The sequence below is a fragment of the Oncorhynchus clarkii genome, chromosome 29 (assembly GCF_045791955.1).
Source record: "Oncorhynchus clarkii lewisi isolate Uvic-CL-2024 chromosome 29, UVic_Ocla_1.0, whole genome shotgun sequence".
NCBI classification, from domain to species: Eukaryota; Metazoa; Chordata; class Actinopteri; order Salmoniformes; family Salmonidae; genus Oncorhynchus; species Oncorhynchus clarkii.
Window position 1 is genome coordinate 11,480,771 of NC_092175.1, and position 23,725 is coordinate 11,504,495.

Sequence of the window (23,725 nt, forward strand, 5' to 3'; positions counted from 1 at the left end):
CGTTGTATGCATGTTTGAAGAAAGAAAAGTCGATTTCTATATTCGTATTAAGCAGCTTGTTGTAACCAAGAGGTGTAATGGCTCATGACGAAAGGCTATCGAACCCGTTAAGCACATTGATGTTCAATGATGAGACGACCCCTTCCCACCGCCACTATTCTTAATGACAGAGGCAAATGCAACACCCTGGAGCGCTTGTGGTTTCACCCCGTTACTGCTGGTGGACTGGGCACTGTGCTCAACAAAGTGGGTTCAAATTGTGAATGATCAAATACATTGCACAATGTTTAACATGAAACGTTTGTGGAACACTTCTATTTTGGGTTTACTAAATAATTGTGTTACTTCAACTCATATTGAATCATATTATCTCGAAATCCGTCACATTTTTATGGCTAGTATTAATTCCCTGGACTTTATTTGTGTAAATTCAAACGACTTGTTCAAGTTTTTTTTACTCAATAGGACATCACATTTACTCAAGTAGATGAAACACCTAATTTCTTACAGTCTAGCATCTGTCCGACACAGCTGTTTGTTCTTGGCTTGTTGGGGTTATTTTGGCCAGCATGCGTAAGGTCACGGGTTCAACCAAAATGTCACACCCTGTCCTGACACAACCGTGCTGCTCCTGCTCCTGCACCTTTACTACCCCTGCAGTGCTCCGGAGGAAACCCCAAGGCCCTGCCTGAGAGTGTGCTAATTGCATGTTTTTGGGAAGGAAGCGGGAGACAGCTGGAGCTTTAGTGTGTGGTGGATGAATGGATGGAGAGATGGACTCTGGCATGGCTCTAGTGTGTCATTGCATCCACACAATTGGCATAGAAGTTGCCTTTTTCCCTTATTCAAGTACAGATTTTTGAACCCCCCTAATGGTTAAGATTTGGAAATTGGGCACATGAATCTGATCCTAGATCTGTGGCTAGAGTGTAGGACACACTCTCACAGTTTAGGGTGTTCATATTACTGTCCCCCTGTCTCGTCAGTGAGAGAATAGGGGTCAGAGGGGACTGGATAGAAAGAAGGGATCTGGAGTGCACCTACTATACTTTAAGCAGGTACCAGCTAATGGCTAGTGAAAGGAGGATCTGTTTATCTGTCTACAGCCTGAATATTTGGTTTACTTGGAATGGATACTGACAGTCTCTCCTGTTGTGGGGGGCTTTTAACGCTGTGGGTGGCATGGATTTGTGCTGTGGTATACTTTATTGTGATTATTGAGAGATGTGAGTCTGAATTTGAAATGAGTGTCTTTATATGAGTCCAACCTACAATCTGTCTCTCCCTCTTTCCCTCTGTAGTGGAGCCAGCGGACCTCTTGAAGATTTTAGATTTTCCCAGTTTACCTGACGGCGTTACGAAAACGACAGGTTTCTGCGCGCATAGGAAGTCAACAAAAGGAGCCGATGTGGCCTACAGAGTATCCAAAGAAGCCCAGCTCAGCGCCCCCACCAAACAACTGTACCCTGGTAAGTACCTGATTATGACCATTCACTAATTGGTTGATCTCCTTTGACCTTTGAACTGAAATGATACCTGTTCCTTTCTTTCATGTCTTCCTCACTATCCCCTCCGATCGTCCCGTCCCTCTACTACCCCAATGTACAGATGACCTTGTTCACTGAAATATCATCTCATGCTTGTTAGTGGGATGCCAAAGATACTACCTAGCTAAGTTTGATCCTATTGGCTGCTCGTGGCCTCTCCTCTACTAAGTCTGTTCCTATTGGCTGCTCATGCCCTCTTCCCTACCTTTGGGTGTTGACTCAGATGAACTCGGTCCTAGTCAATAATAAAAAATAAAATAAAAACTACTTTAAAACACTGGTGTAATGTCTTAACCGTGGCTGGGGAGTCCCTGACTGCAGTAAGACTCCCAAAAGACCTGTCTCTTTTCCTCCCACCTGTGCCATTCCTCTCATCCCCTCACACGCCTCTGTTCCCCTTCCAACTAGCTACCTGTTTTATTGGCCGTTTTGTCATGATGACATGATAGTGTACAGCACTGCAGATTGGGTGGGCCAAATGTGAAGACTCACCTACCGCTATAGACCCCAACACACTCATAGACCCCACACACACACATAGATATCAAAGATGGCGCCGCACTGGATGGCCGCTGTTATGCAAGCTCCGACCCAACTTTGCTGTCTTGTGATTATTGTGTTGTTTAATTTGAGTCTATTTTCAGGTAACGTATCAGCTATTATTTCTTCCAACCGCCAAGAACTCTTAAACATCAGATCGCCAGTTTATTACCCCAATTCGGGCTTCTACTTCGACTCATCTGCCCAGGGCTCTCTGTAATTCAAACCCAATTTTTCGGGCTTCCCAAGAGGAAACACTGGCGTTACAGAGGCAAGAGAGGGGGGGGGGGATCCTGTTGAGATTAAGGTGAAGGGAAAACTGGCCACCTCTTCCCTCCATTCTACTGGCCCCTTGTGGACACTTAATAATAAGATGGATGACCTCCGATCGCGGATTCGCTACCAACGGGACTCTCGGAATTGCAATATTCTTTGCTTTTCAGAAACACATATTTTCTGTATATAGTATGCTTACTTACTTACTTACTTTGTTGTGTATTTTTTCTTAGTATTTCTCGTGTGCTTTTTTTGAGTAATACATTGTTATTATTCACTGCAATGTTGGGGTTAGAGCTGGCAAGAAAGGCATTTCCCTGTACTTGTGCGTGCAACATTAAAACTTTCAACTTGAAACACGCACGCCATGCGTGTTTCAAGTCTCTCACCGCCACCTCTCCCACGATCCCTCTGTGCTTCATGCGCCATAATTCACTTCAGTAAGCCTCAGCTCTGGTGGAGTGTTTGGATTGAACTTTAGCCAAACTCTATAGACCTGTCAGGTTGTGGTTTTTTCAAGCCTGTTGGCCGTACAAGTCTCAAGTTTTAATGTCACGTGCGCAAGTACAGTGAAATGATTATGACTATTGTTGAGTGGCTGATATTTCTACTCCAACGGCCAAGATCAGCTCTGTATAACACCATACCTCAGAACCAGAGGAGGCTGGTGGTGGGGGAGGGGGGGGGACTTATTGTAATGGCTGGAATGGAATAAATGGAACGGTATCAAACACATCAAACGTCTGGAAACCACATGTTTAACTTCATTCCTTTTATGCCATTCCAGCCATTAAAATGAACCCAACCTCCTGTAGCTCCTCCCACCAGCCTCCTGTAGCTCCTCCCACCAGCCTCCTCAGCTCATAACACATGTAGACTCTCTCTCTCTCTCTCTCTCTCTCCCTCGATTTTTCTTTACAATCTTCCTCACGTCTGTTCCGTCTGTGCACATCTGCATTGAATAAAGACGGCTCTCGTTCTGTTTCTAATTCAGACACACGAAAAAAGAAAATAAGAAAATGGGGAAAAAAAAGAAGAAGAGAGGGGCAGACCATCATAGAGGCATACTAATTCTTCCATTTTGGAAACCTCAAGCTCACATTCAGTGGGAATCATACTCCAGTAAAAATGCCTAGGTCTGGAAGGGGTGGCAGGATGGAGAGAGAGGCAGAGGGGGACGGACAGAGGGGAGGGAGGAGCGGGTTCCACTCTTCCTTCTCTTCTATTGTGCTGACGTGGCTCTGGCTTACTGTTCTGTGGTCCACAGCAGCCCTCTCTTTCTCTATCCTTGCTTTCTCCCTCTCTTTCTCCCCTCCTTTTTTCTCTTTGCCTTATACCCTCTCTCTCTCTCTTTCACTGCAGCTTTTTCATTACTTTGTACTTTCTTTTAGTCTGTTTTATATTTTCTTTCTCTCACTCTGGTGCATCCTGGTTACTGTCGCTCAGAGAGATGTGCTAGCTAGCCAACATCTCTTCCTATTAGTCTGTTTTATATTTTCTTTCTCTCACTCTGGTGCATCCTGGTTACTGTCGCTCAGAGAGATGTGCTAGCTAGCCAACATCTCTTCCTATTGCATTCTGGGTTAGGCCGGCATATTTATTTATGTATGAAAGTTGTCAAACAGTGCAGAACCCTCAAACTGTGTCACCCAGACAGAAGCCCAATTTCTCTGGAATGTGTTATTGAAAATTCCCAAGCATTTCAAGTGGTTGACTGAAAGAGTTGGAAAAAGTTTTTAATGTCACGTGCACAAGTACAGTAAAGTGTGTTTCTTGCAAGCTCTAAACAAGTGTGTGTGTGGGAGAGGGGGATCGGATTCGGCAGTAGGGGGCAGAGAGAGAAAAACCTCAAATCCCATTCTTGTGAGTTAAATTGACTGAAAATCCAGTTGGTTGACAGCCAAGTGTGTGAAGAATGTCTCCCTGATCACAGCATTTCTTTGAGCGGCCTAGAAGAGGCCTTGAGGAGGCTTGGCCAAGCGGATGTTTGATCCACATCAAGGGTTTTCCTAAAGGCTTAATCCAGAGCTGAGTTCAGACACAATGCTCTCCAAACAAGTTCTGTTTACTTTGACATCAATATAGAGGCTAAAAGCTTAAACTTGGGCTTCTCTTCGGTTTACTTACAGCCTAATGAAATAGTCTCAAGCAACACTCTAGGAAGGACCAACCACAAACCTAACCCTTATATGAACTGTAACTCAGTAAAATTGTTGCGTGTTGCGTTTACCGAACAACATCGGAAGCATAGTAGAACCTTTGAAAAATACATTCCAGCCTCCCGGGTGGCGCAGTGGTCTATGGCACTGCATCGCAGCGCAAGCTATGCCACCAGAGACTCTGCTCTGTCGCAGCCGGCCGCGACCGGGAGGTCCATGGGGCGAAGCACAATTGGCCTAGCGTCGTCCGGGTTAGGGAGGGTTTGGCTGGTAGGGATATCCTTGTCTCATCGCGCCAACTTGAGGCTGATACTCTGGCACAACATACTGTTCATGGCTAACGATCCGGCAGGGAATGGATGTCAGGTCAGAGCTTTTGAAGGGGAGAGGTGATGATCAGGACAGGTGTGCAGATTACTGATGGGATACAGGTGCGGGTGAACATCGATCTCCCAACAAGCTAATTCGCCCGGCAACCAGACAGGGTGCGTTCCAGGACACCGGAAACACACTCCAGGACAGAAACACAGGCAAACACAGACTCAGGAAGCGGGATTCGTGACAGTACCCCTCCTCCGACGAACGCCACCGGGCGGACTACCTGGAGCGCCAGGGTGCAGGCGGTAGAAGTCACGAAGCAGGTCGTCATCAAGGATCTGACGCCGAGGAATCCAACTCCTCTCCTCTGGACCATATCCTTCCCAATCCACGAGATATTGGAACCCTCGACCCCGCCGTCTAGAGTCCATGATGCGGCGCACCGTGTAGACAGGACCACCTCCGATCATCCGAGGAGGAGGAGGACGAGGAGGAGGGGGCAACAGAGAACTGAGTTGAACCGGCTTGAGGCAGGAGACATGAAAGGTGGGGTGTACTCGAAGCGTTGCCGGCAATTTGAGTCGGACCACAGCAGGGTTAATGATTCTCTCCACCACGAACGGACCAATGAACTTTGGTGACAGTTTCCTCGACTCGACAGCAGTCCGTAGAGGAAGATCCCGTGTAGCCAACCACACCTTATCTCCGATGGTATAAGCGGGAGCAGGAATACGGCGACGATTCACCTGGATCTGATACCGGTCAGAAACTCTAAGGAGGACCTTCCTGGCCCGATGCCAGGTCCGGTGGCAACGATGAATGTGGGCCTGGACAGAAGGGACCGAAAGATCCCTCTCCTGAGAAGGAAACAAGGGAGGTTGGTATCCGTACAGGCATTGGAAGGGGGACATCCCAGTGGCAGATGAAGGAAGGGTATTATGAGCATACTCGACCCAGGGTAATTGAGATGACCAAGAGGTGGGATCAGAGGAGACAAGACAACGCAGCGTGGACTCCATCTTCTGGTTGGCTCTCTCCGCCTGACCATTAGATTGGGGGTGAAATGCAGATGTGAGACTGACTGTAGCTCCAATGGCCAAACAGAAGGATTTCCAGACAGCAGAGGTAAACTGAGGACCACGGTCAGAAACAATGTCACAGGGCAACCCGTGGACCCTGAACACCTCCCTAACCAGGATCTCGGACGTCTCAGTGGCAGAAGGCAGCTTGGAGAGGGGAACAAAGTGAGCAAACTTGCTGAATCTATCCACAATGGTCAGAATAACCGTGTTACCAACAGAAGAGGGCAACCCCGTGACAAAATCCAGGGCCAGATGCGACCAAGGTCGCCGGGGAATAGGTAGGGGGTGAAGAAGCCCAGAGCTGACCCGATTGGTACTCTTATTCTGCGCACAAACAGGACAAGCTGCAACAAACCTCCGGGTATCTTCTCCCATGGCAGGCCACCAAAATCGTCTGCGCAGTAGCGCCATAGTCCGAGCAACACCAGGGTGACAAGCTATCTTGCTGGCGTGGGACCCCTGAAGGACAGCAGAACGAACCGACTCAGGCACGAACAACCGACCGGGTGGACCGTTACCGGGCCCGGGCTGTGTCCGAAGAGCCGCCATCACCTCCTCCTCAATCCTCCATGTAACGGCTCCCACGACAACGTTCTGGGGAAGAATCGTCTCAGTCTTGGCCTCACTCTCCTCCGTCTTGGAGAACATCCGGGACAGGGCGTCCGCCTTCCCGTTCTTCGACCCAGGTCGGAACGTCAGGGAAAAATTGAAACGTCCAAAAAACAAAGCCCACCGGGCCTGACGAGAGTTGAGACGTTTAGCCGATTGCACGTAAGCCAGATTCTTGTGGTCAGTCCAGACCACAAACGGTTGCTCCGCTCCCTCCAACCAGTGACGCCACTCCTCCAAGGCAAGCTTCACAGCGAGAAGCTCCCGGTTACCCACATCGTAGTTTCTTTCAGCTGGAGAAAGACGACAAGAGTAGAAGGCGCAGGGATGGAGTTTACCGTCAGTGGAGCTACGCTGGGACAGGATGGCGCCCACCCCCACATCAGACGCATCCACCTCCACAACGAACTGACGGGAAGTGTCAGGTTGAGAGAGAATCGGGGCGTTGGTGAATCGGCTCTTCAAATCTAGAAATGCTCGGTCTGCCTCAGGAGACCAACAGAACTTTCTGGTGCAAGACGTCAGTACAGTTAAAGGGGCGGCCACCCGGCTGTAATCACGGATAAACCTCCGATAAAAATTTGCAAACCACAGGAATCTCTGGAGCTGCAATCTCGAACCGGGCTGGACCCAATCCCGAACCGCCCGAACCTTCTCTTGGTCCATCTTGATCTCTCCCCTGGAGATGATGTAACCGAGGAAGGACGTCGTGTGGGCGTGAAAATCACACTTCTCAGCCTTCACGAACAGACGGTTCTCCAATAACCGCTGCAGGACCTGCTTGACATGTTGAACGTGGCTAGAAAGCTCCTTCGAGAAGATGAGGATATCATCCAGGTAAACGAACACAAAAATACCAATCATATCTCAGAACGTCATTCACCATACTTTGGAACACAGCAGGAGCGTTGGTCAGTCCAAACGGCATCACCTGGTACTCGAAATGTCCCATCGGAGTATTGAACCCAGTCAACCACTCGTCCCCCTCTTTGATCTGAACCAGATGATAAGCATTACGTAAATCAAGCTTCGTAAAAACCGTAGCACCCTGTAAAGAATCGAAAGCCGAGCTCATCAAGGGCAGGGGATACTTGTTCTTGACCGTAATATCATTCAAACCCCGATAATCAATACACGGTCGAAGAGTGCCATCCTTCTTGCTCACAAAAAAAATCCTGCTCCCAGAGGTGATGACGAGGGCCGAATGAGACTTGCAGCTAGAGACTCCTTGATGTAGGTCTCCAAGGCCTCACGTTCAGGCCGAGAGATACTGTATAACCGTCCTTTGGGAAAGGCGGCTCCAGGAAACAGATTAATCGCACAGTCATAAGGTCGGTGGGGAGGAAGGGACTGAGCCTTCTGTTTACTGAATACTTCACCCAACTCGTGATATGTTTCTGGAACCAGGGACAAATCAGGAGGAGCAGAGTCACTGGAAATGGCAGGAGAACAGGCAGTCCTAAGACAGTTAGCATGACAATCAATGCTCCAACTAGTTACCTTACCCGTCACCCAATCAAACGAGGGATTGTGTTCCTTCAGCCAGGGGTAACCAAGAACCAGAGGAACATGGGGCGAGAACAGAATGAAAAAGGAGATAAACTCTGAATGATTACCCGACAACAACATCTTAACCGGTTCAGTCCTCATAGTGATCCGTGCCAGACTACTGCCGTTCAGAGTGGTTGCTTCAATGGCTTCCGGCAATTGCTCCTTGGAAAGCCCCAGCTGTTCCACCAAGTCAGCATCAATAAAGCTGCCATCGGCACCTGAATCGATAAAAGCGTTCATCTCTAAGCTCTGATCCTTATTCATAAGGGTCGCAGGAAAACGGGGTCTGACAGGATTCTTGAGAGGTTGAATCTGGCTCGCTAAAATTCCTCCCAAAACTAGCGAGCCGGGCAGTTTAACGGGCGCTGTGGACAAGCGGAGATGTAATGTCCTGAGCTACCACAGTAGAGACAGCTGTTGGTCTCACGTCTACGTTGGCGCTCCTCCTTAGTTAGCCCGTGTCGCCCCACTTGCATTGATTCAGGCTCTGGTGGCAAGACCCCTCCACTAACCCCGTGTGGGGAATAACGATCAATACGTTCTGGTTCACTTCCTGAACCGAATGGTAACCGAGTTGCTGATTGATTGGATGGGCCCCACTGCTTCTCCCTCCTTCTCTCTCGGACTCTATTATCTACCCGAATAGATAAAGTGACCAAGCTGTCTAGTTCACTAGGCTCTGGATAGGATATCAGCTCGTCCTTGAGTTGCTCCGACAACCCCTGGTAAAAAGACGCTTGTAGTGACTCCTCATTCCAACCACTCTCCACAGACAATGTCCTGAACTCGATCATAAAGTCTGCCACACTGCGAGCTCCTTGGCGAAGAGTGAACAAACGTTTAGCTGCGTCCTTACCTCGGACTGGATGGTCAAAAAGCCTTCTCATCTCTCCCGTGAATTCCTGGTATGAAGCCATGCAGGTCCCCTGTCGTTCCCAAACGGCTGAAGCCCATTCCAGAGCTCTTCCACGCAGCAGTTCAATAACAAAGGCTATCCTAGCCTTGTCAGTGGGGTAAGAATGGGGCTGCAGATCAAACACTAACCCACACTGCATAAGAAACGAATGGCATCTTCCCAAATCCCCTTCATATTTATCAGGCGTCGGTACCTTGGGTTCACGGAAGGAAACCGCATCAGGCACGGCAGGTGAGATGGGTGAAACAGGTGGTGAATGAATCGCCAGCAAACTGAGCTGATCCTGGATCTGTGTCAAGCTAGCAGATAATTTCTGGATTGCAACCGCTATCTCCTGTAGCGCCGTCTTGTGTTGTCCCAATGTCTTCCCTTGCTGGGTAATGGCATGGCAAACGGAATCCAGGTCCGCTGGGTTCATTCTTGGCCGGATCGTTCTGTCACGATTCTTCAAAATCGAACCCAGAAGCAGACCTGGACAAGGAGAGTAGAAAGAAGGTGAGTATTTATTTACAAGTGAATGTGAATGGGTAGATATATCCAGGTGGTGTAGCGGGTAGCAGTGGTGAGTTGATGGGAGTAAATAGGTGGATCCAATGGGGAAGCGGAATCCTCTGACGACCAGGCGGGAATGGGGTAAATGATCCGGGTGAGTAACTGAAGACAGAACAAACAGAGGTAAGTTCAAGGCAAGCAATACGTAACAAACAACAAAACAAATTCTATCCAACTTGAGGCTGATACTCTGGCACAACATACTGTTCATGGCTAACGATCCGGCAGGGAATGGATGTCAGGTCAGAGCTTTTGAAAGGGAGAGGTGATGATCAGGACAGGTGTGCAGATTACTGATGGGATACAGGTGCGGGTGAACATCGATCTCCCAACAAGCTAATTCGCCCGGCAACCAGACAGGGTGCGTTCCAGGACACCGGAAACACACTCCAGGACAGAAACACAGGCAAACACAGACTCAGGAAGCGGGATTCGTGACATTTTCACTCAAAATCTCACGATACATGGCCCCATTCATTCTTTCCTTTACACGGATCAGTCGTCCTGGTCCCTTTGCAGAAAAACAGCCCCAAAGCATGATGTCTCCACCCCCATGCTTCACAGTAGGTATGGCGTTCTTTGGATGCAACTCAGCATTCTTTGTCCTCCAAACACGACGAGTTGAGTTTTAACCAAAAAGTTATATTTTGGTTTCATCTGACCATATCTGACATTCTCCCAATCTTCTTCTGGATCATCCAAATGCTCTCTAGCAAACTTCAGATGGGCCTGGACATGTACTGGCTTAAGCAGGGGGACACGTCTGGCACTGCAGGATTTTTAGTCCCTGGCGGCGTAGTGTGTTACTGATGGTAGGCTTTGTTACTTTGGTCCCAGCTCTCTGCAGGTCATTCACTAGGTCCCCCCGTGTGGTTCTGGAATTTTTCCTCACCGTTCTTGTGATCATTTTGACCCCACGGGGTGAAATCTTGCGTGGAGCCCCAGATCGAGGGAGATTGTCAGTGGTCTTGTATGTCTTCCATTTCCTAATAATTGCTCCCACAGTTGATTTCTTCAAACCAAGCTGCTTACCTATTGCAGATTCAGCCTTCCCAGCCTGGTGCAGGTCTACAATTTTGTTTCTGGTGTCCTTTGACAGCTCTTTGGTCTTGGCCATAGTGGAGTTTGGAGTGTGACTGTTTGAGGTTGTGGACAGGTGTCTTTTATACTGATAACAAATTCAAACAGGTGCCATTAATACAGGTAACGAGTGGAGGACAGAGGAGCCTCTTAAAGAAGAAGTTACAGGTCTGTGAGAGCCAGAAATCTTGCTTGTTTGTAGGTGACCAAATACTTATTTTCCACCATAATTTGCAAATAAATTCATAAAAAATCCTACAATGTGATTTTTTTCCCTCATTTTGTCTGTCATAGTTGAAGTGTACCTATGATGAAAATTACAGGCCTCTCTCATCTTTTTAAGTGGGAGAACTTGCACAATTCGTGGCTGACTAAATACTTTTTTGCCCCACTGTATGTATATGCTGTTCTATATCATCTACTGCATCTTGCCTATTTATATGTACATATTCTTACTCATCCTTTACATTTGTGTGTATAAGGTAGTCGTTGTGAATTTGTTAGATTACTTGTTAGATATTACTGCATTGTCGGAACTAGAAGCACCAGCATTTCGCTACACTCACACTAACATCTGCTAACCATGTGTATGTGACCAATAAAATTCAATTTGATTTGATTTATATATATATATATACAGTTGAAGTCGGAAGTTTACATTCACTTAGGTTGGAGTCATTAAAACTCATTTTTCAACCACTCCACAAATTTCTTGTAAACAAACTAACAAACTACTTTGTGCATGACACAGGTAATTTTTCCAACAATTGTTTACAGACAGATTATTTCAGTTATAACTCACTGTATCACAGTTCAAGTGGGTCAGAAGGTTACGTACACTAAGTTGACTGTTCCTTTAAACAGGTTGGAAAATTCTAGAAAATGATGTCATGGCTTTAGAAGCTTCTGATAGGCTAATTGACATAATTTGAGTCAATTGGAGGTGTACCTGTGGATGTTTTTCAAGAAATGCCTTCAAACTCAGTGCCTCTTTGCATGACATGGGAAAATCAAAAGAAACCAGTCAAGACCTCAGAAAAAATGGTAGATCTGTAGTCTGGTTCATCCTTGGGAGATATTTCCAAACGCCTGAAGGTACCACATTCATCTGTACAAACAATAGTACGCAAGTATAAACACCATGGGACCACGCAGCTGTCATACCGCACAGGAAGAAGACGCGTTCTGTCTCCTAGAGATTAAAGTACTTTGGTGTGAAAAGTGCAAATCAATCCCAGAACAAGAGCAAATGACCTTGTGAAGATGCTGGAGGAAACCGGTACAAAAGCATCTATATCCACAGTAAAACAAGTCCTATATCAGTATAACCTGAAAAGCTGCTCAGCAAGGAAGAAGTCACTGCTCTAAAACCACCATAAAAAATATAGACTATAGTTTGCAACTGCACATGGGGACAAAGATCGTACTTTTTGGAGAAATGTCCTCTGGTCTGATGAAACAAAAATATAACCTTTTGGCCATAATGACCATCGTTATGTTTGGAGTAAAAGGGGGGAGGCTTGCAAGCCAAAGAACACCATCCCAACCGTGAAGCACGGTGGTGGCAGCATCATGTTCTAGGGGTTCTTTGTTGCAGGAGGGACTGGTGCACTTCACAAAATAGATGGCACATAGATGGCATCATGAGGTAGGAATATTATGTGGATATATTGAAGCAGCATCTCAAGACATAAGTCAGGAAGTTAAAGCTTGGTCGCAAATGGGTCTTCCAAATGGACAAAGACCCCAAACATACTTCCAAAGTTGTGGCAAAATGGCTTAAGGACAACAAAGTCAAGGTATTAGAGTGGCCATCACAAGCCCTGACCTCAATCCTATTGAAAATTTGTGGGCAGAACTGAAAAAGTATGTGCGAGTAGGAGGCCTACAAACCTGACTCAGTTACATCAGCTCTGTTAGGAGGAATGGGCCAAAATTCACCCAACTTATTGTGGGAAGCTTGTGGAAGGTTACCCGAAATGTTTGATTGAAGTCAAACAATTGAAAGCAATGCTACAAAATACTAATTGAGTGTATGTAAACTTCTGACCCACTGGGAGTGTAATGAAAGACATCAAAGCTGAAATAAATCATTCTCTCTACTATTATTCTGACATTTCACATTCTTCAACTAAAGTGGTGATCCTAACTGACCTAAGACAGAAATTTTGCTAGTCAGAAATAGTGAAAAACTGAGTTTAAATGTATTTGGCTCAGGTGTATGTAAACTTCTGACTTCAACTGTGTATATATATATATATATATATATATATATTATCTCTCTCTCTTTCATATATATATATATATATCTTCCAAAAGGCAGGAGTGACATAATTTGGTCCAGTTCCTTCTCTTTATACTACTAAGCTTTGGCTTTGGCTCTAAGCCTGATTTATTGTGACTGTGACATCCTGCAACGTCACCCCAAACACCCGTGCGCACACACACACACACACACACACACACACACACACACACACACACACACGTGCACATGCTGACTGGTCATTACAGATCATCCAAATCATGTAATCAACAACACCTTTTGATTAGGGAACATGTTGTCTCATACCCACATTTTACGATGGTGAGCTGTGAGCTGGAAAATAACGAGTGCAGACATGCTATAATTAAGTAAACACGTGGAAGAAGTGATTCATTATTAGCAGTCGGAGAGGCTGAAACAGAGAGCTTCTGTACTGTGGCGATTTCCCATCTTCTCATCGGGGGGATTGTAAAGTAGTCTGAAAGAACAGACCAACAGGACAGTTGGCTTTCTCAACATGTACATACCTCTACTGGTCAGACTACCAGTCATTTTCCCGAACGTTCCTGGATTCTTCAGCATTTTGGTGATTAAAAGGTCATCTATGACCACTTTGAATTCATGTGAACATTACAGTTTCATGGTTTGTCCCCCAAAAAAGTGGTCTCTTGGCACGGCTTACCCCGGGGTATGGTGTAAGTTGAGCGGCTGGACAGGGTACACATTTCTGTACTGAATGAAATATTACCACTCCCTTTTTAATACCACGTTCATCTTTATTTCCCAAACACAATTCAACACAATCACAGTAGCTTTTTTGTGTGTTTTAATCATTTAAGCATCGTGTAAACACAGGCTTAATACCTAACAAACACTTTGTACTTTTTAAAACACTTTGAACATAGGCAGCGCCCTGTTGTCATCCTCATACCCCAGCGATAAGGCGTTGATCCCAGCGAAACACTTCAATTTGCGTAACTTGAACTTGCCATTGTTCCAACCGTTGTCTCAAATTACCCCATGGACATTGATTAAACTTACCCCAAGGCCAACATTTTCACTATATTATCCCACACAGCTACAAGGATGCACTTTCATGCTAGTTTTATGCCCTCATACTGAAGCTTATAGTCCCCAACTGATGCATAGAACAATTTTTAAATGATCTGCTTTGGTTTAGATACAAACATCTAACACAATAAATTAATTTATTGGTGAAAATACGTTTTCTTTTAATCTAACTTGCTTACCACTGTTTCCATGTGGTTTCTTTCTTCACAGACTCCATTAAATGGTGACCTTTACCTAAATATTTGGTCAAATGATACATTTTGTGTATGGTTTCCCTAGAAACAAGGGTGGCTCAACTTACCCCACTCTCCCCTAATATACCCTCCCTTTGCAACCCTATCTGTAGGTGTCTCTCTCTCACACTCAGTAGGGTTAGCCAGGGTGAGCAATTGGCAACATCAGTGGGCTACAAACTGTAAGGAAAGAGTGATGTAGTCCAAACACCACTCCCACACAGTGACATTTATCGCACAGTGGCTGGCTATGTCTTGGGATCCCTGCACATGGTCGGGGCTGTAGTAGCTGGGTGGTCTCCTCTCAATTCTTCCCTCTCCTCTTTCTCTTCTTCTTCCTACCTTCTTCACTACTCACACTCCCCGGTTTGGAGGAGAAACAATGAGTGGCCCCCCACACCCAAAGAGAAAGCAGTGATAGCCGTTCGGCTTAAAGAGAAGATGCAATGGCTCATGGACAAGCTGAGGAAAGCCATGTCATCATTCCGCAACACTGATGTCAGTCTTTCTGTCTGTCTGACGAGAGTCCGATTGATTAATACGGATGTCCTACCTTTGCTTTTTAGAGGTGACTTGCTGCTCGTTACCATCTAATCTTTCAACTGGACCGACCGACCGACCGACCGACCGACCTACCGACCTACCTACCTACCTACCTACCTACCTACCTACCTACCTACCTACCTACCTACCTACCTACCTACCTACCTACCTACTTCTCCTCCTCCTCTCTCTCTCTCTCTCCCTCTCTCTCTCTCACACACACACACATCATCCTCTTCGACTATGTACATTCCCTTAGTCAATCCATGTGTAGTGTTGCTCGTTTCATGTTGAAGAGGGGTCTTTTGAAGCCAGTGCTGAAAGGTAGACTCATTATCTCACTTTTACAAGCTGACCTACCTGGACGCAGAGCACACTAACTGACAGCTGGCAGAGCTAATCACTGCCCAGGCTCCCTCATTCCGCCCCCTGGGTCTGAGCTTTGAGTGTTTTTTTAGAAGTGCTGTACGGTTTGGGGGAAGGGTGAAAAAACTGAGATGGAAAGGGGAATGAGTGCAGAGCAGATGTGTGGAGTTAAACACAGAGGTATGCCAGCACAGCGAAACCGGAGACACAGTGGCAAACCAAACTGATCTCCCCTCTTTAACCAGTAACTACTGAACACAGCTATTAGTTACAGCACTTATCCAGCTGATCTGTGCCAGTATGGCCTAATTATAATCAGGCTATGCACCAATTAAACTGTCCTAAGTGGAGGAATTGCTCAAATGTAATGTTATTTTACTGACATTTTACTGTTACTTATACATTTACTCTACTAATTACCCATCACACTGATTGTATGCTGAAACAGGATGTAAGTCATCCACAGCGCCTGATTGGCTGGTAGGGGTGTCTGGGAGTCATCTGATTTGCTGTTTGGGGAGGGGGGTCAGGGAGTAATCTCAGAGAGCCTCTGTCTTTGAGGTCTGGCATTCCCAGACTTTTCCAGATTTTTCCTGTCTGACGCTGTAGGTAGGTGGCGCTGCCAGGGTAAACCAGCCTGTTTGCCACCGGCTCCAGTACTGCGGCTGCTGCTACTTTTACCATTCCCACCACCACCCTCCTCTCTCTCAGACACGTTCACACACACTTACTGACAGGCCTGGCACCAGTTATCCTCATGGTGTGGAAAAATACCCAATTTTAGACAGCATTTGGGAACCAATCATTTGCTTTATAGTAAATAATTGCCAGTAGTTCTAGTCTCTCCCTCTTTTTCTCTTTCTCTCTTTCTCACACACACGCGCACACACACAGTTTTGTATTGCCATCCTTGTGTGGACCAAAGAATTAAATCCTATTTTCCCTCAACCCTAAATCTAACCCTAACCTGAACCTTAACCTAACCATTAACCATAACCTTAACCCTAAGCCTAACCTTAACCCCTAACCCTAAATCTATACCTAATCCTAACGCCTAACTGTAACCCCTAACCCTAAACCTAACCCCTAAGCCTAAAATATAATTTTTCCTTGTGGTGACTGGCAAAATGTCTGATACCCAGAAGGACAGTTAAACAGACACACACACACACACACACACCTATGCGTACAGTCTGCAGTAGGGGTCATCCAGTCCCATGGTGGCCCAGTGTGGGCGTCAGGGGGTCAGGAAGGAGGACGTTCCTCCTGAACACAGGAGCTTGTAATAACCATGTCTATTAACAGCCAAAGAGAGACAGGAGAATTGGCTCGGACATATGGAAATGTTCTCCCTTTCTCTCTCTCTTCCACTTTCCTTCCTCCTTTTCCTCTCCTCCTCCTGCCACTAGTTGGATCCCTCTCATGGTGAAAGTGCTCTGAAGCCATGTCAGTCCCCACGGTAACAGCCGGGTGAAAGGTCCCTAGTGTTAAGGAGGAGAGGAGACGGTTCATAAACACAGCAGAGCTGAGAGCCAACTGCAGTGACTGCAGCCCCCGTCGTGTAACAGTGCCCTTTCGGAAAATAAAGAATTCTGTGTTTTTGTGTTAATAAGGAATGAGTCAACCCAGCCTTCTACATTCTCTCTGTCTCCCTCATTCTCTTTCTCATCTCTTTTTGTCACCCTAAAACTATTTATGTCACTCTGCGCGGCATGTAGCCTACCGGTTAAAACATCTGTCTGTGTGCCGTTGAGCAAGGCACTTAACCCGGATTTCTCCTGTAAGTCGCTCTGGATAAGAGCGTCTGCTGAATGATGTCAATGGACGTCTCATCGTTCCGCTCATGAGCGAGCGCTCCCAATGTTGCCGCACCCTGTGCTGCTCTCTTCCTCCTCCCCTCTCTTCTAGTTCTCTGCAGCTGAGCTAAGTGGTACAGGAATGCACCAGTGGCAAGTTGGCAACTCTTACTGTAGCCTGCTCTCACCTGCCTATCTCTCTTCTTCTTCTCGTGTTGTGCTCTGCTCTGCTTGGCTCTCAAAGCGTCTGCCACTCAAACTCAAGCGGCTGCTGCGAACTCTCCCTCTGAGCCCAAGAGAATTCCTCTGGAATGCACCGCCAAGGCGCGTGGACACTGCATGAAGATATTATACGCCTGTCTTTCTGTCTTTACTGAGGGAGGAAGATAAACAGATAGAACTCGAACGAGAGAGATTGACAGACAACAAGGAGAGAGAGAAAGTGGAGAAAAGAGAAAATGATGAGAACCAGACTTTTCCATCAGTGACTAGAGCTCCTTCCACTCCTCTCTTTCCTCGCCCCCCCCCCCTTCTCTCTCTCTCTCTCTCTCTCTCTCTCTCTCTCCAGTGACTTTCTGCTCCTTCCTAACCTCAAGCTCCAGAACCTACCCACTGCTCCGAAGTCACGGCGCCTTATCCTCCGAAGCCCTCTGATTGGCTGTCTGTCTCAGAGACGCTTTAATGCTGAGTTTCCACGGTGACCACAGCCTGGGTTCCATTACTAGGGGAGGGGATTAGGGCCTGTGAGGTGCTACAAAACCACAGCAACCACAGCCCCGGTTCTAGCTTCTCTTTTACTGTCTGGTCCAAATGTTCTGGAAAGATCTTCCCTTCCCAGACTAGGAGCTATTAGTCGGGAGTTCCTTAAAGTGTCAGCTTAGAAAATAAATGGAGAGATGTGTCCAACTCTATAGGACTATTTTACTTCTCAACTGCAGAATTTACTAACCTCAGCCTCAGTCTAAATGAGCAAATATATCCCCCCCCCCAAAATATGCTAATTTAGTAGTACTCCTACTCCTTAAATGTCGCTCCACTCTCAGATTCTGCTTTGGTAGTTAGAAACCCGCTCTGCTAAAACAGCTGACATCCTAAGACTTCATTCAGTCATGATGGTTAATCATGCAGGCAGGCTGCTTCTCTCATTTCCCCTTCAAACAAAAGCAGCTCTCTAGTCGTGGGAGCGATGAGCGGTGACTGAACTAAACATGAGTGTGTATGTGAGGGCCCCACAGCAAGCAAGCAAGCAAGCAAGCAACCCCCTTGTTGGTGGGCTGAGATTGTCCCACAAGGCCTTGCTCTCGGGCCATGTGTCTCACAGATGTGGCTGGCGTTCACAAAATGGAGGGAGAGGTTAAACTAGGCGTGCAGATGGGGTGATGGAGGGAGGGATGAAGGTAAGTGGGAGGCGGGTGCTCCTCAAGAGGGTGAGAGTCCCCCCCCCTCCCCTTTTTTTCACTTTTGTTTATCCCATGTGTTTTGTTGTACTGTAAGTACTCCTTTAGTCCCTCTTGCGCCCTGTCTCAGTCGCTATGTCTGGTGTATGGATCAGGTCTTGGAGAGGAGGAGAGGGGTTTGGGAAAGTGGGAAAGTGTTTTCGACAGCCACCCAGGGACCACATGCTCTTCTCATTACCGTGTACTCCTTTCTGTCCCCTCTCTCTCTCTCTCTCTCTCTCTCTCTCTCTTTCTTTATCTCTCTCTCTCTCTCTCTCTCTCTCTCTCTCCCCCATCTCTGTGGTGTATCTGTTCAGTACTCTGGGCAGTGGTGGAGGGTTGGAGAGAGCTCTTGTTTGCTTTAGATGCTCCAAGACGTTGTTACGATGTCTCCCCGGTCTCCTCTGTCCAAGACTTTGTCGTCTCCTCTGTCCCGTGTTCATCATCCTCCCCTGTTTCCTCTGTCTGGTTCAGTACATTGCCATTTCTGGACTGTGTGCCTTTGAAGGTTTACCATATTACAGTTTCAGTGCAGCACACCATTTTATTGATGGACTGTACATTTGGATTTGACTTAGAGTTGCTCTCTTGAAAACAAGGCTTTTCATGAAACCCAGGCAGGAGTGTGGTCCTCTGTCTCTCCATTTTCAGCATGTTACACGAACTGGTGTATTATAACCTCCCTCCCTCTCTCGCTCTCTCTCTCTCTCTCTCTCTCTCTCTCTCCCCCCCCTCCCCAGCTGACGTGTTCCCTGAGGACTTCTCCATCCTGGCTACGGTGAAGCCTACGAAGGGCTCCCAGTCCTTCCTCTTGTCTGTGTATAACGAGCAGGGCATCCAGCAGCTGGGGGTAGAGGTGGGACGCTCCCCTGTCTTCCTGTATGAGGACCACACAGGCAAACCCAGCCCAGAGGACTACCCTCTCTTCAGAGGACTCAACCTGGCTGACGGAAAGTACGTATTACATCAGTATTAGTATGTTCACCTGTCTAATATTTTGACATATAATACCCTAAAGTTCTACTGTACTGTTTAGCACTCTATATGAAAGTACCCCCCCCCCACCCCACCCCCACCCCCTTCGTAGGACACAACCTAGCCGACGGAAAGTAGGCTCATCTCATTCCACACATAGTATTACTTCATAGTCAAACTATCCCCTCTTCAGAGGACTCAACCTGGCCAACAGCAGGCAGGTTAACCTTGTCTGATACCATACCATACAATAAAATAAACCATAGTAGGTCTGCTGCATACTTTATTACTGTGCCTAAATCAAATCCAATCACATTTGAGTGGTCGTGTACACATACACTGAGTGTACAAAACATTATGAACACCTACCTGCTCTTTTCATGACATAGACTGAACAGTGGAATCCAGCTGGAAGCTATAATCCCTTATTGATGTCACTTATTAAATCCACTTCAATCAGTGTAGATGAAGCCTCTAGACAATTGAGTCATGGATTGTGTACTGTATGTGTAGCTTTCAGAGGGTGAATGGGCAAGACAAAAGATTGACGTGCCTTTGAACGGGGTTGTGGTAGTAGGTGCCAGGCGCACCGGTTTGTGTCAAGAACTGCAACGCTGCTTGGTTTTTCCACGCTCAACAGTTTTCTGTGTGTATCAAGAATGGTCCACCAGCCAACTTGAGACAGCTGGATTATATCACACTAGCCCCTGTTATTATATGATAATAAGATTCACACCGTTTAGCAGACACTGTTATCCGAAGCGACTCACAGTCACGTGTACATAAATTTTCACATACAGTCAGTCGGTCCCTGGAATTGAACCCACAATCCTGGCGTTGCAAGCGCCATGCTCTACCAACGGAGCTACAGAGGACCACTGTAACAAACACATGTGATGTGCTCTCAGTTTAGCTGCTTGCTTGCTTCTCTGTAATCAGAGCGCAGGTGTGTGTCGGCCTGGCTTTGACGAGTCTGGCGGTTGAACCTTTGTGGGGATTTAGTTAGTTAGGATTTAGGTTAGGATTTAGTGCAGGTGCTCGGTCACACATGTTCATTATCCTGGTCTGTTGTCTGTCTGTGTAACACGTCATTCATTATCTAGCCGGTCAACCTAGGTGGTTTGGATTAGGATTAAAACACAACCTCCTCAGATGAACAGTATCTGAGCATTGGGTGCCTCAGTGCCCTCGGATGTGTAGGCATTTAAACCCATCCATATCCTTGACCAAAACGTCCTTATACCTCTGTATGGTTATAATAGCAGCATGTCACAAGTCCTACAGCCAGCAACTGTATCGTAGGTAAACGGGTGTGTGTGAGTCAACCCTTTGTCCATCTCAAAGTAGGTAGAACTGTAGGTAAACGGGTGTGTGTGAGTCAAAGCTTTGTCTATCTCAAAGTAGGTAGAACTGTAGTGAAACGAGAGAGAGGAAGAGAAAGAGAGCGAGAGCGAGCTAACCTTCTGTCCCTCTTCCCAGGTGGCACCGAGTGGCCATCAGCGTTCACAAACAGAGCATCACCATCATCCTGGACTGTAAAAAGAAGACCACGCAGAAACTGTCCAGGAGCCCACACCCCATCATCGACACCAAAGGAATTGTGGTCTTCGGAACTAGAATACTCGATGAAGAAGTCTTTGAGGTAGGCCTTATGCTATCTTCTCCAAATGGCCCTTCGCCTTAGTCCTATTGATTGACGGGGATATTGATTGATTTGTGATCTATAAGCCTTAAGTAGGCTTTAGGAGATCTGCGTCTCTGCCAGTTGGAGATCGTCATCTCTGCCAGTTGGAGATCGTCATCTCTGCCAGTTGGAGATCGTCATCTCTGCCAGTTGAAATGCTAGGAGGTTTTTAGTCTGGAGTTTCATTCTGGATTGTGTTATTATTGTGAAGCTATAGATGAGGTATTATGTGCAGTGTTGCTGTGAACACCTGTCTGGAACTACACAGCTGTGTATAGCTGTGTATGTAGTCTGAGCAGCTGCCCCCCCCCCCTTCTCTCTATCTATCGATCTTAATTTCTCTCCATCTAAACTCACTGCCACATCTTTGTGTACACTAAGGGAGGCGTTAACAGTCAGATAGTGGAGATTTGGTTCACCTCCCTTCTTCCTCCCTTCCTCCTTCCCTCGTTCTTTAAGCTATGCTTTGTGGTTGGAGATGAGAGAGAGGTTGATGATTTGGATATAAGTGACAGCCAGACCCTGGGGTTATCAAAGCTGGAGAGACCTAACAAGAATCACAGTATGAAACACTGCTGCTTTTGCCAGAAATGGAGAAAGGAGATGGGAGAGAGATAAAAATGAAGTGGAGTGTTCTTTTTGAACATTTGATTGTTCATTTGTTTTATAAAGAAGTGGCGAAGGAAGGGATCCAACTGTTGCTTATTGCTAATGTCAGCAGTGCTTTTGTTATTTCTGAAACTAAGGCCTGTGAAAAGGACAAAAAAAAATGCACACACACACACACACACACACACACACACACACACACACCCATACCCTTCCAAATTGAAATCAAACACGCACCCCACAGTCTTTCTACTGTCACAGTGCTTGGTTAATCCATGTGCTTGTATAAAGAGGATTAGGGGCGAAGCGCTCCATAATAATTAAACACAGTCTGACTTTCTATTTTATTTAACCTTTATTTAACTAGGCAAGCCAGTTAAGAACAAATTCTTATTTTACAATGTCGGCCTACCCCGTCCAGACCCTCCACTAACCCGGACGAATTGTGTGCTGCCCTATGGGACTCCTGATCGCGGTTGGTTGTGATACAGCCCGGTATCAAACCAGGGTTTTGTCGTGACGCCTCTAGCACTGAGACGCAGTGCATTAGACCGCTGCCCCACTCGGGAGCCCTGACTGACGGGACTGATGCTGTTCCAACTCACCTCTGACCTCCACTGCTCTCTCTGGAGGACAACTACGAAGTCACTCCTTCTGGATTCCCCTGGGCTTGGCATGGAACGAGGGATATGAGGATGTGGCATAAAACAGCTCATATGGGATTGTCTGTGTTTACACTTACTGCCCAATTCTGATCTGTTTTTCCACTAATTGGTCTTTTGACCAATCAGATCAGATTTTAGTCCAATACTTGTGCAAAAGATACAGATTGGGCTGCCTCGGTAAACAACTTCTAAGAGCCACTTCATATAGTCCAAAGATACTTCACGTATTTGATTGATGAATAGTTATATAGGGATAATCATTTTGGTGTATGCTTTTTGTTAACCTGCGGTCTATGCTTTTCAACTGCTTTTCAACTGTTATCTTGACTGTTGTGTACATTCCATCTCAGGACAAGAAAATAACAAGCTGGCACTTAACAAACTTGTACGAGGCTATAACCAAGCAGGAAAACATACATCCAGAGGCTGCTTTTCTGGTTGTCGGAGATGTTAATCCCGCGTCATTTTGACACGTGATGCCCAACTTCCATCGACACGTCTCCATCGCCACCAGGAGCGATAAAGTCCTAGACTACTGTTATTCTATCCACAAGCAAGCATACAAGGCCCTCCCCCTGTCCGCCATTTGTCAAATCAGATCATTTATCCGTACTCCTTCTTCCTGTTGACAAGCAGAAGCTCAAACAGAAATGACTCGTGACAGTAGTGCGCTATAACTATGCAATACATATCTACCTCTATCAATCCAGTATCCCTGCACATTGTAAATATGCTGCTGGAACTGACCTTGTATATAGTATGCTGACCTACTTGATCGTGTTCTTCTTGTTTCTTATTTTGTGTTTTTGTTCTACCTTGTTATTTTTGTTGTATAACATTGTTATTTATTACTGCATTGTTGGGGTTAGAGCTGACGAGAAAGGCATTTCACTGTACTTGTGCACGTAACATTAAAACTTGGTCGTAAAGTCACAAAGACCCAGCCCGGTCTGTTTTTAGACAGAGAGAACGTGTGTGTGTGTGTGTGTGTGCGCCCGCTCCTGGGTTTTTAATTCCTTCTTGTTGGAGCCTATAGGAGTCTTCCTAGTCAACACATGTCACATCCAGCAACCCAAACAACCCAAACCCACAACAACAGCCTGACCGTTAACTTGGTAACAGAACAGGCGGACATTTTGTGAAAGATGTTTCAAACTTTCCCTCCCGATGCTGTGTGTCTGCCAGACCAGTTCGGAGACGGCACAGGTTTCTAGCACTCACAGAAAATGGAAAATATGCCACATAGTTTCCAAATGATGCTTCCCCCTCTCCCCTTTCGCTCCTTGACTTATTCTCTCTCCCCGTTCTCTACCACACTCCCTGTTCCCTTACTTGACTTGAGTCTGATGGACTGCCTGAGGCTACAGCTTAGAGGTGGGCGAGCAGGAAAACAAGGGAAAACACATTTTGATTTCAGTGGCAGAGCCATTTAATTCAATTGGTCAGATTCC

The 23,725-nt window shown here is 46.5% G+C and overlaps 1 protein-coding gene across 1 annotated transcript in view; it reads left to right on the forward strand.

Moving 5' to 3' along the window:
* LOC139388535 (collagen alpha-1(V) chain-like) overlaps positions 1 to 23,725 on the forward strand; it is a 128,405-nt gene that overhangs the window by 30,437 nt on the left and 74,243 nt on the right. The window contains exons 2-4 of the mRNA XM_071135240.1: positions 1,302 to 1,469; positions 19,082 to 19,295; positions 20,796 to 20,958. Of these exons, the coding sequence (XP_070991341.1) occupies positions 1,302 to 1,469; positions 19,082 to 19,295; positions 20,796 to 20,958 (545 nt within the window). The remainder of the gene's footprint in view (positions 1 to 1,301; positions 1,470 to 19,081; positions 19,296 to 20,795; positions 20,959 to 23,725) is intronic.